Here is a 14,918-nt window from a genome sequence, read left to right on the forward strand (position 1 = left end):
CGTAATCAGCCGGCGCCCGGGCCCCGCCCCGACCACGTGGGCGGCACCCGGGGTCACGTGGCCCTCCCCAGTCCCGCCCCAATAATGGAAGCGCTGCGTGCTCGAGTCTCAAAAATCAGTAAAACTTTATTCGCTTTCATTCTTTCGCCATTAACAGAAAACTGGAGAAAGCAAATGTTTGTGTTTACAAAGACAAACGGCCTCTTTACCCAGAACAAAATCCCCAATGACGAGGGGTGAAGACAAAAGCGACCCCCCGGTCTCCTGAGCCGATCCCCCCCAAGCCTCCGTCCGGGGCCGGTCCGTGCAGGGACCAAGAATCGGACCCACTGGACTAGCTAGCCCCAGCCCGGCGGGCTGAGCAGAAGCCGCACCGGAGCAGGTGCGGTGTGTATTCACCAGGACACAGGAACCCGGCAGACACACACACACAAAAAACAGGATTCATTTCAGGCACAACTTTTTTTTATTTTTTTTTTCCGTTTTGTTTTTAAATCAGTAAAAGAAACTGGGCCCTAGAAGCTGCAGTGATCTAAGCAGCAGCAAGTTTGTGCATTTGTCCTTTTTTTTTTGTTTATATATGTTTATATTATCACACTGCTGGCACACTTTATTTGCATGAAATTCTGCACCATATATACTAATTGTAGTAAAGTTATTTAACCCCAATCTCGGGGTGGGAGGAAGATAATTTTCACTGAAATCTAATCAAACTTTGCTAAATGGATTGTGACAAGATTATAAATGATATGAAAAATAACAATTTAACTTTTGGCCATCAACTTAAGAAAATGGGTTGCTATAGAAAATTTTTTTTTTTGCAATTTTAAAAGGTAATATATTCTACCCTCATTAGGGTCCTCAGAGTTAAAGCATAATGAACAGGAAAGAAAAGAATGCAACTGAGTGCCAAGGCCAACACTGTGCCAGAGGTCATGAGAGTAGAGTACAAGTGCAGAATTTCATAGGGCCAACAAGACAGCCTTATTTTCCCTTACTCAGGCCAAGTGAATTTTGCAATTACCAGTTGCGTTAAATGCACCAAATAAAGCTCCTAAAATTGATACTATAAGGCGCCACCTTAAGTTTTCCAGGCTGCAACTGTGCATAATTTTAAAATGGTTTCTTAAATTTATTTATTTTTTTAAACATAACATGAGGAAGGTGTTAAAACTGGTGTAATAGCTCAATAGAATAAGTATTCCAGATTTTGGGAGGGATGAAGAGGGAGATATTCAGAACCCTTCACCAGAATCCCCCCAACTTGATCATAGTGGATTAATGATGTGCTCTGTGGATGTGGTTAGTCAATGACACCAGCTTGACGGATCTTTCTTTCTGCACCAAATCCCTGTGAAGAAATAACATTAATTAATGACCCGAGTATATGACAATCACAATATATCCATGATCCCAAAACAAACTATTTTTAGTCATCATATCTATTATCAACTTTTTTCTTACAGGAGGAAGTCTCAGGAGTCTTCCTAACAGAATCAAGGAAAACAGGAAGCGTGTAGTGTAACCATTACATTAAGGGCTGCAAAAAGGGCAGTTATGAGCATCCCTGAAGGTCAGTTTTTTACTCCATGCTGAATAAGACTGTGAGGAACACGATGGTCTATGAGTCTAACTCCCTGCTATCTTGTGTGCATGGAGACATACCATTGAGTTATCTGGTCCCCTGGGCTGACGAAGAACCATTAGGCGAGGAGCACTGGCATCATCCAGGGTGATGTTCTTCAAGCGATTGACCAGTCGATCAGGCCGAGGAGCTGCTACTGCCTTGGGGCCCTCGCTGTAAACAAGCCAAGAAGTGAGAAGATCAGTACCGAGGGAAGAAAGCCAGGTACCTTTGCAGTGGGTTTCCTCCCGTGAGCCACTTTTTTTTTTTTTGGGGGGGGGGCAGTCCTGGAGCTTAAAGTCAGGGCTTGGGCACCGTCTTGAGCTTTCTCAAGGCTAGCACTCTACACCTGAGACACAGCACCACCTGGCCCTCTGTGACTCACTTTTAATGACTCTTGTCTCATCTAGACAGCTAGCAAGACCAGTTAGACAAGTTTGTTATATATACTTATCCAATAGAAAGTTCTAACTGTGCAAGAGCAACAAAAATCATTATTGCCAGGGTCAACCCTAAAATTGTCTGCAACCAGAAAGACCAGTTTCACAGATACATAAAACATGGTAATAGATGTGGCAAACCTTAGAAAAGTGAAACAGGGCCGGGAGTTGGCCTAGTGGTAGAATGCTTGTCTAGCATGCACAAAGACACGGATTCATTCCATTCCTCAGTACCACACACACAGCAAAAGTTGGATGAGGGCTGTGACTCAAGTGGTAGATACTTAGCCTTGAGAAAGCCCAAGGACAGTGCCTAGGCCCTGAGTTCAAACCACAGGTCTGCCTCCTCCCTCCCCCCCAAGCAAAAAAAAAAAAAACTACAGTATAAAGGTGTTTTAAGAAGCATGTATCTTAGAAAATAAACGGCTTGATAAAAGTAAAGAACTCAATGAGCTAATAGTTATTATTTTTAATAAACAGCATTTTTTTTTTACATTTAACATCTTGCAAACATAGAACTAGCATCATGGGTTTCATAAAGTTAAATATCATCTAGTAAAGAGCAGAGAAAAAAAAACAAGAACAGGAACTACATTCAGAAAAACTAACCTGGCAACAGAGAAACTAGAGAAGTTAAGAGATAGCCCAGGATGGATACTAATCCACCGATACAATCACAGTATAAAAGGCAACTCACCAGACTCTCCAGACATTACAGGCACTGCACTTGCCGGTGCGCTGATTCAGAATCACCGAGAACTCCACCTCGTCTCCTGCCTGTAGCTCAATGCCATCCTGAACTTCTTTCACATGGAAAAAGAGCTTCTTGCTATCTCCTACTTCATAGTTAATGAAGCCAAACTGGAAAACAAAACAGCATGTAACAAGGAGGGACAGACCACAGACAAAACAAAAAATAACACTTCACATTAGACAAAGCACAATGCCTAGTCCAAACCAGATTTATAAATCACAGTATTAGCAGTTGGGCTCAGTGGCTCACACCTATACCCAGCAACTTGAAGGCAGAGATGGGGAGGAAGATGATCAAGAGCAGTCTAAGCAAAAAGTTAAAGTTAGTGAAAATATATTCCAACAAGTCATGTGTAATGGTGCATGCCTCTACTAGGGCAACATAGGTAGAAATATATTGGTCTGGGGCGGGAGTTTAGCCTAGTGGTTAAAGTGCTTGCCTAGCATGCACTAAGACCAGGGTTTGATTCCTCGGTACCACAGACATAGGAAAAAGCTGGAAGTGGTACTGAGGCTCAAGTGGTAGAGCTCTAGCCTTGAGAAAGCCCAAGGACAGTGCTGAGGCCATGAGTTCAGCCAGCACTGGCAAAAAAAAAAAAAAAAAAAAATTTGATCCAAGGATGGCCATGGCAAAAAAAGCAGGAGACCTTAGCTAATCATAACTAAAGCAAAAAGAAGGTGCCTTATACCTGCATGCAATGTCCTGAGTCAAACTCCAGAAGCAAACAATCCTACCCAACCCCTACTCAAACCACAATACTAATTTTGGTGGCTCTAGTTTGTATGGGAAATTTTTTCAGGAAAGAAAAACTTTGGAAATTCTTGCCATTTGTTATATCATAAGCTTGACAGAGACAAGTGAAGGTGGCCCTGTCCCATGTTATTATGAATTAAGCTAGAACACTAGGAAGCTATTAAACATAAGAATCGTTTGGGGAGGCGCCAGGAGTTTAGCCTAGTGGCAGAGTGTTTGCCTAGCACCTACCAAGACTCGGGTTCAATTCCTTGGTAGTACATACATAGAAAAAGCTGGAAGTGGTGCTGGAGCTCACGTGGTAGAGTTCTAGCCTTGAGAAAGCCCAAGGACAGTGCTTAAGCCCTGAGTTCAAGCCCTGAGACTGGCAAAATGAACAAAAAACAAACCCCAAAAAGAATTAAGTCTGAATGGGAAAAAAGTCAGTGAATGTTGATTCCCACCGGGCTGAATAAAATTTCAAGGTTTTAGGTATCCACAGAGAAGCGTTAAGTCTAGAAGGAATGAATGCCACCCATCCAAACACTATACTCACCTGATCTTTCACACACTCCACGGTGGCCCTACGCAAGGGTGTGATGTTATAAGCCATAGTCTGTGCATTCTGACCCAGAACACACAACTGGAATTTGACACTCTCCCCTTTCTGCAGGCAGTCTCCTTTGTTGGCCATCCCAACTATGCCAAATGGATAGACCTCACCTTTCATATCCCCTGCAAGAGAAAGACAAAAAGGTGAAAGCTAGTACTTTATAATACTGACATGAAATAAATAACTTGTTAGCTCATTAGTACCTTCTTTGTTCATTTATCCACACCACCATCTAGTATTTACCAAGAAGAACCAATGCAAAATATTTTTGTGGTGAACTGGACAGGCACAGATAGAACAATGCCAATAAATCTGACATCTAACCTTCTTAACATTTGTCATCCCAAATCCCTCATTCTCTGGATCCTTTCTTCCACATCAGCACTCGCTCATAGCCTTTTCTACTACTTGGAAGTATGAAGGAGTTTGAATTCTGGGTTTCATACTTGGTAGGCAAGTGCTTTACCATTTGAGGCACACTTCCAGCTCCTTTTGCTTTCATTTCTCACACAGGGTCTCAAATTTCTGCCTAGGGCTAACCAGGACTGTGATCTTCCTACCTATGCTTCTTACATAGTAGGCTAATAGATTGTTGGATCTATGTGATGTGTTGATATGGGGTTTTGCTAGCCTTTTCCCCAACTGGACTCAAATCTCAATCTCCCCCCCCCCCCCCCCCCCAGTCCTGGGTCTTGAACTTAGAGCCTGGGCTCTATCCCTGAGCCTCTCTATGCTCAAGACTAGAGCTCTACCACTTGAGCTACAACTGATCAGTTCAGATTTAGAGAAACCCAACTGACTAAGAAAACAAGAAAAGGAAGCATCAGAACTGGAACCACTTTTAGCCATTTTGGCAATTTATGTTATGAGTTCTCTTTTAATATGTAGATACCAGAAAACCCTTTGATATTCCAGCAAACCAAGTAATGCAGAAGAGCAGTTAGAAATAAAAACATTCCAGCTGGGAGTTTGGCCTAGTGGTAGAGTGCTTGCCTAGCACACACAAAGACCTGGGTTCGATTCCTCGGTACCACATACATAGAAAAAAGCTGGAAAGGGTGCTGAGGCTCAAGTGGTAGAGCTCTCACCTTGAGAAAGTCCAAGGACAGTGCTCAGGCCCTGAGAGCAAGACCAGGACTGGCAAAAATAAAACAAAATAAAATAAGAACATTCATATTGACTCAGAATTTGTGTGTGTGCTGGTCTTGGGGCTCAAACTCAGGTCCTCATATACTCTCACTTAGCTTTTTTGCCCAAGGCTAATAATTTCCTGACAAGACTGGATTTGAATGGCAATCCTCAGATCCCAGCCTCCTGAGTAGCTAAGACTCTGACTCAGAATTTTTGATGATTTTTTTGAAGCTAACAATAATATTCTTATTTTAAAGATGAAGGATCTGAGCTTGTCTCAAGTTATACACTAAGGAAATAATCAAGTGAAGAAACTATAAGTGGTCCCAGAAAACTGATGACTGAGGTACACTCCTAAACTTTTTTTTTTCCCCACAAAATACTTGTTTTGGACTATACTCTTCAGCCAATGCTGAAAAGTAGAGTGGAGTGTGGATGAAAAAGACTTAGGAAGGGGGTTGTGAAGGAACAGATTCCTAAGAACCTCATGTGGTGAAGGAACCAAAGATATTTTTGTCCTCCATATTACAGGTCCCACTCTACTTTTTGCTTTTGTCTAACTTGCCATAATTGCAGGCCCAAATGTCAAACCTTTTCATCTACTCAAGCGCTGAGTAATCCTGCTCCCTTACCCATGCAGTGTTAGCTCTATCTGCATTGACTTGTGTTATACACACAAAGGGTGGTAAGTGAGATGGCTCCAGAACTGAGGATTCTTGAAGGTAGGGAAAGCAGAAAGTAGATAAAGGAGAGCCATGGCCTGGAACTGAGAAGGATCTTCACAGACATACAGCCATAAAAGGACACATACATTTTACAGCACTTAAAAAGTACTTATATAATTGAATGATCATAAATATAAAAGATTAGTGAAGGATTTTTAAGTTTGATTATCAGTATTCAAAATTATATGTATTTAATGAGTATATATAAAAACATTTTTTAAACAAGGATTTAAATATTTTTCAAAGATAATGTTAAAGTAGGAGAGATAAGGAAGGGACTAATACTTCCTGTTCCCTATGAAGGAAATAGGAGTTAGACTCCCTAGTGCAGATTTTGTTGAGTACTTATCTCCTAGTTGGTCATATGTCAATCACATGCTCATCTAAATAGTCATTTGTTCCTAAGTTTTTTTGTGTTAGTACTGGAGCTTAAACTCAGGGCCTGGGCACTGTCCTTGCATACTTTTTGCTCAAGGCTAGTAGCCCTCTGCCTCATGAGCCACTGCCTCACTTTCAGCCATTTCCTTCCCGCTGTGTATGTGGTACTGAGCAATCGAACCCAGGGCTTCATGCATATTAGGCGAGTACTCTACCACTAGGCTACACTTCCTGCCCCTAATTCAGTTTTTAAGGAAACTTAAATTGCAATGAACCCCATCCCATAAAACCCCGGGCTGCTCATCAGTAGAGGTAGAAGTCAGCTGTGTCTTACCCTCCTCCACAATCTCAATCATTCCTTGGTACTCAATCTGACTTGGATCAACACCCCTCAGGGGGCGGATGACTTTACCAGAGTAGATGGTAGGGTCGGCCTCCTCAGTAATGCCATTTACTGCAAAACAAATGCAAACACAGCTTTTACTCAACAATTTTATTTCAAACCTTTCCAACAGTGGGAAAAAAGAGGGCGCAGGCCAGCTATTTGCCATTCTTCAAATGGGAGGAGTAATATACTATTTTAGAGTAATTATTAGAAAATACTTAAATACTGCTATTTATTTGGTCATGGGGCTTGAACTCTGGGCCTATGCACTGTCCCTGAGCTCTTCAGCTCAAGGGTAGTGTTCTGCCACTTTGAGCTACAGCGTCACTTGTAGTTTTCTGTTGGCTAATTGGAGATGAGTCTCAAGGACTTTTGTGCCCAGGTTGGCTTTGACAGAGATCCTCAACCCTTTGCCTTCTGAGTAGCTAGGATTACAGGCATGAGCCACTGGTGCCTGGTTTTTATTTTTTAAGAACTCACTAAATAGCCCAGGCCAGCCTTGAACTTACGATACTTCTGTCTTTGCCTCTTATATATAGGGCATCCACCCTCAAAACCCCATTAACCTTAAATATTTCTACATTATCATTTAAATACTTGATGTTACTACATAAACTTGGCTTGATGTCACTACACAAACTCAGATTGGTTGAGGAACCAACAGGTATACAAATATAAAACTTGGCTTGTTACTCCCCCTTTTCTGGTTTTACATATAGCAATCTTAATACTTATTTGTAACCTGTATTACTATCTTTCCAAAGAAACTGTTCAATGAAGGCAAAATGTCTTGACTTGCTCACTACTCCATCTCTCTAGAACTCATATACATCTGTGGAATCAAAGCGATCTCAACTATCATTTCAACAAGTCTCCCCCAAAGATTATGTCTTGAGAAATACAGATCAATGTCAATACTTAGGTCTTTAAAAAATTAAGATGTAGCTGGGGGAATAGTGTGCTTGTTTGGCAAGCACTAAGTCCAAGCACCAAGTCCTCAGCTCCACCTCTGGCACAAGAAAATAAATATAAACAAAAAACAGACTTCCTAGAGCTAGGCTAGCAGAGCTCAGCGGTAGAGAATTTACTTTGAGGAGGCCACTATTAGAACCTCAGGGAAGCACTATGACTGAGCTATGCCCCCAGGCCATCACAACTAGATGCAGATTTCTCTAAGGTTCTTTACTATGGTAATGCTTCTCCCCTTAACACTTACATATTGTATGTATGCATATTTATTTTACTTTAGTGTCTGTCTAGGGGTTTTGAACTCAGGGACTGGGGACTATCTAGTCTTTTCACACTAAGCCAGTACTTATTATTTGAACTTAAGAGTTTCACAGACTTTTTGGCCTGAGCCGGCTTCATACTACTACTTGAGCCACAGCACCACTTTTGGCTTTTTCTATGTATATGGTACCGAGGAATTGAACTCGGGTCTTCGTGCATGCTAGGTGAGCACTCTAAAACTAGGCCAAATTCCCAGCTCCCATAGTTAATTTTATCTGTTTTTGTAGGTTGTGGGACTTGAACTGTGGGTCTGGGTGTTGCCCCTGAGCTCTTCAGCTCAAGGCTACTACCCTACCCCTTGAGCCACAGCACCACTTCTGGTTTTCTAGTGATTAGTTGGAGATAAGAGTCTCTCAGTCTTCATTCCCCAGGCTGGCTTTGAACCGTGATCCTCAGATCTCAGTCTCCTGAGTAGCTAGGATTACTGGCATGAGCCATTGGGCCTAGCCAGAGTTATTTTTTAAAAAGACATTTAATGCAAATAATCTAAATATTTAGAACACTGATCCTCCAATGTCAGTAGTTGTAGGGTATACAGCTTACACTACATATCTGGGATTCACATTTGAGAATGACTAACACAGAACTGGGTTATATCTTCCTCTTATCCACCACCCTTATCTTCCACTCAAAGCACAGGTTGAATAGGAAGACAGTATTCATTACCTGAGTGAGTTTTGTTTACTTTCTCAGCACTGACTTTGCTGCCTTTGCCTTTGGACAAGCTGTATTCAACCATGTCCCCCAGTTCCAGGCTATCGACATCACCAGAGAATTCACTGAGGAAAAAGGAAACGACATTTAAGCCCTTGCCTGAACATCAGCAGTAAAACATAGTTTGGCTTATTCTTATTTTTTTGGAGCCTGGGTACTCTCCCTGAGCTCTTCTGCCCAAGGCTAGTGCTTTTATTACTTTGAACTACATCTGTTTTTTGTTTTTTTGTTTTTTTGTTTTTCTGGTGATTAACTGGAGATAAGAATCTCCTGGACTTTCCTGCCTGGGCTGGCTTTGAACCACAATCCTCACATCTCACCCTCATGAGCAGATAGGACTTTATAAGCATGAGCCAGCAACTACTGGTACACAAAGTTCTTTAATTTCTTGTTATAACACTCATGCCCTGGTTGGGCATGAATTATTTCATATATATTGATTCACCATATCCTAAAAATATTCTGTGACAAGGAAAGGTACAACTTACCTCAAATCAAAATTCAAAATAATGAACTAGGACACCACAGTGTCAACTCACTTGATATAATTTATTATACATAGTAACATGGCTTGGTTTCACAACTGAACTGTGTGGTTCTAAGACACCCTTGCAAACAGTATGCTATACTGTACCTCTATGTATAAGTATGCCATACTGTACATCTGTATATAAAATGTATGCTATATAACTCTCTGGCAGCAACATTCAGAGTAAAATGAAGTTCTCTCATTGAAGCAATACTTCAAGGCACAGGCCTTTCTGTATCTCCTGGCTACAGTTTTTCTTTTTTTTTGTTGGTCATGGGCTTGAACTCAGAGACTGGGTGCTGTCCCAGAGCTCTTTTGCTTAAGGCTAGCACTCTGCCACTTTGAAACACAGTGCTACTTCCCATTTACTGGTGATTAATTGGAGATAAGAGTCTCAGGAACTTTCATGCCCAGCCTGGCTTTGAAACACAATCCTTAGATCTCATCCTCCTGAGGAGCTAGGATTACATGCGTGAGCCACTGGTACCCCACTGGGCTACATGTTTTCTAAAGAGAGGCAGTCCGCATGTACATATATGTGTCATATTTTACCAATATGAAATCTGACTTTCAAACATTATACCAACCAAATTAAAAAAAAAAACCCTCAGAAACAAAACAAAAACTAATTAAAAAAAAAAAAAAACTCAAATGGAATAAAGAAGGGATAGTAAGTGACAAGTACCTAAAAGATGATCCTTACCTGTAATGGAAAAAGATCTCCTTATCATGATTGGCTGTTTCAATGAATCCAAAATTATCTTTCAGAGTTGCCACATAACCCAAGAGCCTTTTGGAGTTAGAATTGCGACCTAGAAGTCGCACACAAGTTGCAATCTGCTGTCCAGGCCTCTGTTTGTCATTAATACTAAATTCAACCTGTGAGAAAAACAAAGATGACATTATCATTACCACTGCCACTCTAAGCTTCCTAACTGAAGAGAGTAAAGAAAACTCCAGACCATGCTTCTTACTCCATGATCTCCAGTAATTAATTACTCTGATATACGAGTTTTATCACAGCTTTTCATTATAGACTTAACACTTCTATTTCATGAATGACTAAGCTTTACCCTCCAGTGTGTTCTTGGTATTGTCTTATTTCCACAAGGGAATGCTACATGAAAATTAGATGCAGCATGAGAAAAATAAACAGTAAACATTTTTGTATGATTTGCTTTGGTAACATTTCAGTAATTTCCTTACCAATATTAATTTCATCTAAGCTAATGGATTTAGGCATATCCAATACTTAAATAGATCTCTTTAAAAAAAAAAAAAAAGGCCAGGAGTTCGGCCTAGGGGTAGAATGCTTGCCTAGCATGCATGAAGCCCTGGATTCCGCAGTACCACATATATAGAAAAACTGGAAGTGGTGCAGAGCTCTAGCCTTGAGGTAAAAGCCCCAGGACAGTGCTCAGGCCCTAAATTTAAGCCCCAGGACAGGGGAAAAAAAAAAAAGAAAGAAAGAAAGAAAAAAAAACATTTTTGGGGACAATGATGAAACGGGTAACACCGATCAAGATGCATAGTACTCATAAACAGATTTGAATGATAACTTCTCTGTACAATGACTTAAATAAAAACAATCTTAAAACAAAAAACAGAAAACAACTTTTAGGGAAAGTCCACTGGTAAAGTGCTGACCTAGCATGCACGAAGCCCTGGGTTTGATTCCTTGCTAACACATACAAAGAAAAAGCCAAAAGTGGTGATTCAAATGTTAGAATACTAGCCTTGAGAACATTCAAGCATAGGGCCTTGGCTCTGAGCTCAAGCCCCAGAACTGGCAAACACCACTTCTGGCTGTTTTCTATGTATGTGGTACCGAGGAATCGAACCCCATCTTTGTGCATGCTAGGCAAGCACTCTACCAGTAGGCTAAACTCCTGGCTGCTAGATTGTTTTAACTGAGTAAGTTGCTTTTAAAAAGGAAAATGATTTAAGTGCAAAAATAACTTCATCAAAATTGAGTATCATTTATTTATTTATTGACAGTCCTGGATCTGGGCTCAGGGCCTGCGCACTATCCTTGCGTTTTCTCAAGGCTGGAGCTCTACCATTTGAGCCACAGCACCATTTCTGGCTTTTTTCTATGCAGTGGTCCTTGTGGTACCAACTCGGGTCTTTGTGCATACTAGGCAAGCACTCTACCACCAGGCCAAACTGCAGGTCCAGGAGTATCATTTATTCATGACTAAAAAGAAACAAAATTAACTTGCCTTATCTCCTACTTGAGGAGAGGTAGATCCTTCCACATCCTTGGCTTGAAAAGCAATGGTCAGTCTCACCCCACAGTCATCATAAGCAATGATGCCATCCTCAGCTTCCTGAGAAAACAATACAAACAGATTCAAGGACAAACAAAGCAACCATGGGAGAGAATGCAGTAATAAGATTCAACATATAGCCAGGCGGGGTTGCTCACGCCTCTAATCCTTCCTAATCAGGAGGCTGAGATCTAAGGATCTAGGTTCAAAGCCAGCCTGGGCACAAAAGGATCTCCAATTAACTCATCTCCAATTAACCTCTAGAAAATGGGAAGTGGGGCTTGGCTCAAAGCCTTGAGCTGAAGAGCTCAGGGACAGGGCCCAGGTCAAGTTCAAGCCCCATGACCCACAAAAATCAACATATAGTCTATAAAACTAGGAAAACTGAGGGAAGGGATGGGGGAAAATTATTAAAGGGGATAGTACCTACTGTACATACAGAGTTTGGCAGTGTCAACAAATAATTTCCCAACCCATGAGAACTTGTCATAAATTGTCACATTTTTATGGGTTCAGTGACTTTTCTATGGAGTGATGCACACAACACTGATCTGACTTCATTCCTAAGCTTCAGATGGCATTCTCAACTCCTACATATACAGAGATAATTCACTTTCTTCTACAGTTCATACTCCTTCAGTAAACTTTAAGAACTTATTAACATATACAACTTATCAGGCACTCTGTACCATCATATTGGTTATGGCAGAACCATTCATATAATTACTTTTCCCTCACTTAGTCTGGGTGCTGGTGGCTCCTGCCTATAATCCTAGCTACTCAGGAGGGCCAGGATCTGAGGATCATAGTTTGTAGCTAGTGGGGCAGGAAGGCATGAGAGACTGTTGTTTCCAAGTAAATACAAAAGAATAGCTAGAAGTGAAGCTGTGGCTCAAGTGGCAGAATACTAGCCTTGAGTGAAATTAGTTTACCCAACCCTTACTTAGTTTAAGCAACTAGGTCTCTCACACACACACAAATTTTTAAGTGTTAGTTGTGGTATTTCATTGAGCATTCTCATGCCCTGTTTACAATGTATTCTAACCATCTTCTTCCCTACTCCTACCCCCTCCCTAGAACAGCTTGCAAAACTTTACTGCTCTATTGTCACGTGTTCTTAGTCCATCCTGATCTCCCACTCATGCCCCCCCTTTCCTCCCCACCCCACCTGCCCAATATCCTAGGGTCAATAGTTTTGAATTTCGTTTCTTTTCTTTTTTCTTTCTCTTTTCTTTCCTTCCTTCCTTCCCTCTCCACTCCCCCCCTCTCGGGTCATGGGGCTCGAACTAGGCTTGGGCCCTGTCCCTGAGCTCTACAGCTCAAGGCCACCACCCTACCCTTGAGCCAAGCCTCACTTCCCATTTTCTACAGGTTAAATGCAAATTAAGGGCCTCAGGTCCTTTCTTGCCCAAGCTGACTTTGAACCATGGTTATCAGATCTCAGCCTCCTGAGTAGTTAGGATGAGCCACTGTGCCCAGCTTTTCACTGTCCTCATATACATTTACAATGTATCTCCAAAAATGAATTATTTATTTCCATATAAAGCTTTCAATTCACCCTTGAGAGTAGAAACTATTTTACACATCTTTGCTTCCTATACGGTGGATTTTTCTATAGTGGAGCTCAAATGTGATCACTCAATCCACCCAATTGGGGGTTTTGATTACTTTTTAGAAGTACTCTATACTTTGGGTACCAATCAGGGTAGATTTTTACCTCTCAAAAGGATATTTAGCAACATCAGAAAAAATTACAGGTTGCCAAAGGAGAAACCAGGAATACTGTTAAAGACCCCATTTTCTATGGCAAAGAATTAACAAACCTGAAGTATCAATGCTGCTAAAGCTAAGCAACTTTGTGCTGATTAATGCTGATAGTATTTAATTAATGATCAATTTTAACATTACAGGTAATTCTTAACAACACAATATACTATTTTAATGTGTCTGTAACCAGCAGAACAAAAGTATCCTAAAAGCAGTCTCAACAAGTACAACTTACCTTCTCTTTGCCCTTATTTGGACTAGTGGTTTTTGGATTGGAAAACGTGGCTTCTTTTTCTACAGTGCCCAGACACCGATGATCTGAATGGGAATGAAATGAAACCGTGCCCTTGGGAAGTTTTTTAATCCTAACAGCATGATTTCTTTGGGCAGAGAGCATATCCTACAAATGAGAAAACAAAATTAACTTTAAACTGACAAAGGAAACATTATAAACTCCCCCTGATCTTTCTCTCCAGCACTACTCACAGGAACCACAGTAAACTCTACTTCATCTGCAATATGGAGCTGGTTTCCATCTAGAATTTCACTGAAGTGGAAGAACATACGAGCATCACGGTCCACACACTTGATGAAGCCAAAACCATCTCGCATGGCAGCAATCACACCCTGAAAAAAAAGGAACAGTCTCACTAGCTGTGAAACTTAGTAAACCAACATCTGAGTTCTTATTTGTAATGACCTTCTTGTTTATAAGGATGGCCTTAACAACCAGAATGCAAATCTTTTTTTTTTTTTTGTGGGTCATGGGGCTTGAATTTGGCCTAGGCACTGTCACTGAGCTTCTTTTGCTCAAGGCTAGCATTATACCACAGTGCCATTTCCATCTTTTTCTGTGTATGTGGAACTGAGAAATCAAACCCAAGGCTTCACGCATGCTAGGCAAGCATTCTGCCACGAAGCCACATTCCTAGCACCCCTCTGAAAAAAAAAATTTTTTTTTGTCAGTTGTGGGGCTTGAACTTTGGGCCTGGGCTCTGTCCCTGAGCTCTTCACCTCAAGGCCACTTCCTCTTTTCTAGTAATGAATTATAGATAAGAATCTCATGTTCTTTAGTGTCCAGGCTGGCTTTGAACCATGATCCTCAGATTTCAACCTCCTCAGTAGCTAGAATTACAGGTATGAGCCACCAACACCCTGGCTACCTCTGGAAACATTTTGACATCTATTTCCAAGATAACTGGCTGGGACAGACACTTAGCACTTAACAAGCTAACTCCTCAAGATGGCAACTGGTTTATAAAAGCTTTCAATTTAGTAGTACAAATCTGAACCTAAAAACTTGATTCCCTCCCTACGTTAGATACAAATTCAATAGTATAATACTTACCATTTCTCTGGCTTCATTAGTAAATTGAAAGGTATTTGAAAGAACTTCTATGTTTGTTGCTCGTTCTAATTTGTCACGTCGGTCTGTCGAAATATTAAACCTGACATGGTCACCTTCCAGCAGAGTCACCTTGGATTTTGTATCTTTGTCTCCAAAAGGAAGTTCTTTAGGAATCACAAAGTCAACTTTGATTCGTCCTGGCAATGGGTCATTCTGAA

The 14,918-nt window shown here is 41.1% G+C and overlaps 1 protein-coding gene across 3 annotated transcripts in view; it reads right to left on the minus strand.

Annotated features, from left to right (window-relative positions):
* Positions 1–101: 101 nt before the first annotated feature.
* Csde1 (cold shock domain containing E1) overlaps positions 102–14,918 on the minus strand; it is a 44,073-nt gene continuing 29,256 nt past the window's right edge. For all 3 annotated transcript variants that reach the window (XM_090334081.1, XM_090334080.1, XM_090334079.1), the window contains 11 exons: positions 14,701–14,913; positions 13,839–13,979; positions 13,588–13,752; positions 11,538–11,645; positions 10,019–10,194; positions 8,739–8,851; positions 6,732–6,851; positions 4,107–4,285; positions 2,762–2,925; positions 1,666–1,798; positions 102–1,351 (listed from right to left, as the gene is read on the minus strand). In XM_090334081.1, the coding sequence (XP_090190207.1) occupies positions 1,304–1,351; positions 1,666–1,798; positions 2,762–2,925; positions 4,107–4,285; positions 6,732–6,851; positions 8,739–8,851; positions 10,019–10,194; positions 11,538–11,645; positions 13,588–13,752; positions 13,839–13,979; positions 14,701–14,913 (1,560 nt within the window). In that variant the 3' untranslated portion in view covers positions 102–1,303. The remainder of the gene's footprint in view (positions 1,352–1,665; positions 1,799–2,761; positions 2,926–4,106; positions 4,286–6,731; positions 6,852–8,738; positions 8,852–10,018; positions 10,195–11,537; positions 11,646–13,587; positions 13,753–13,838; positions 13,980–14,700; positions 14,914–14,918) is intronic.

Source organism: Megascapheus bottae, chromosome 6 (genome assembly GCF_031878675.1).
Source record: "Megascapheus bottae isolate mThoBot1 chromosome 6, mThoBot2.hap1, whole genome shotgun sequence".
In the NCBI taxonomy this organism is placed as follows: domain Eukaryota; kingdom Metazoa; phylum Chordata; class Mammalia; order Rodentia; family Geomyidae; genus Megascapheus; species Megascapheus bottae.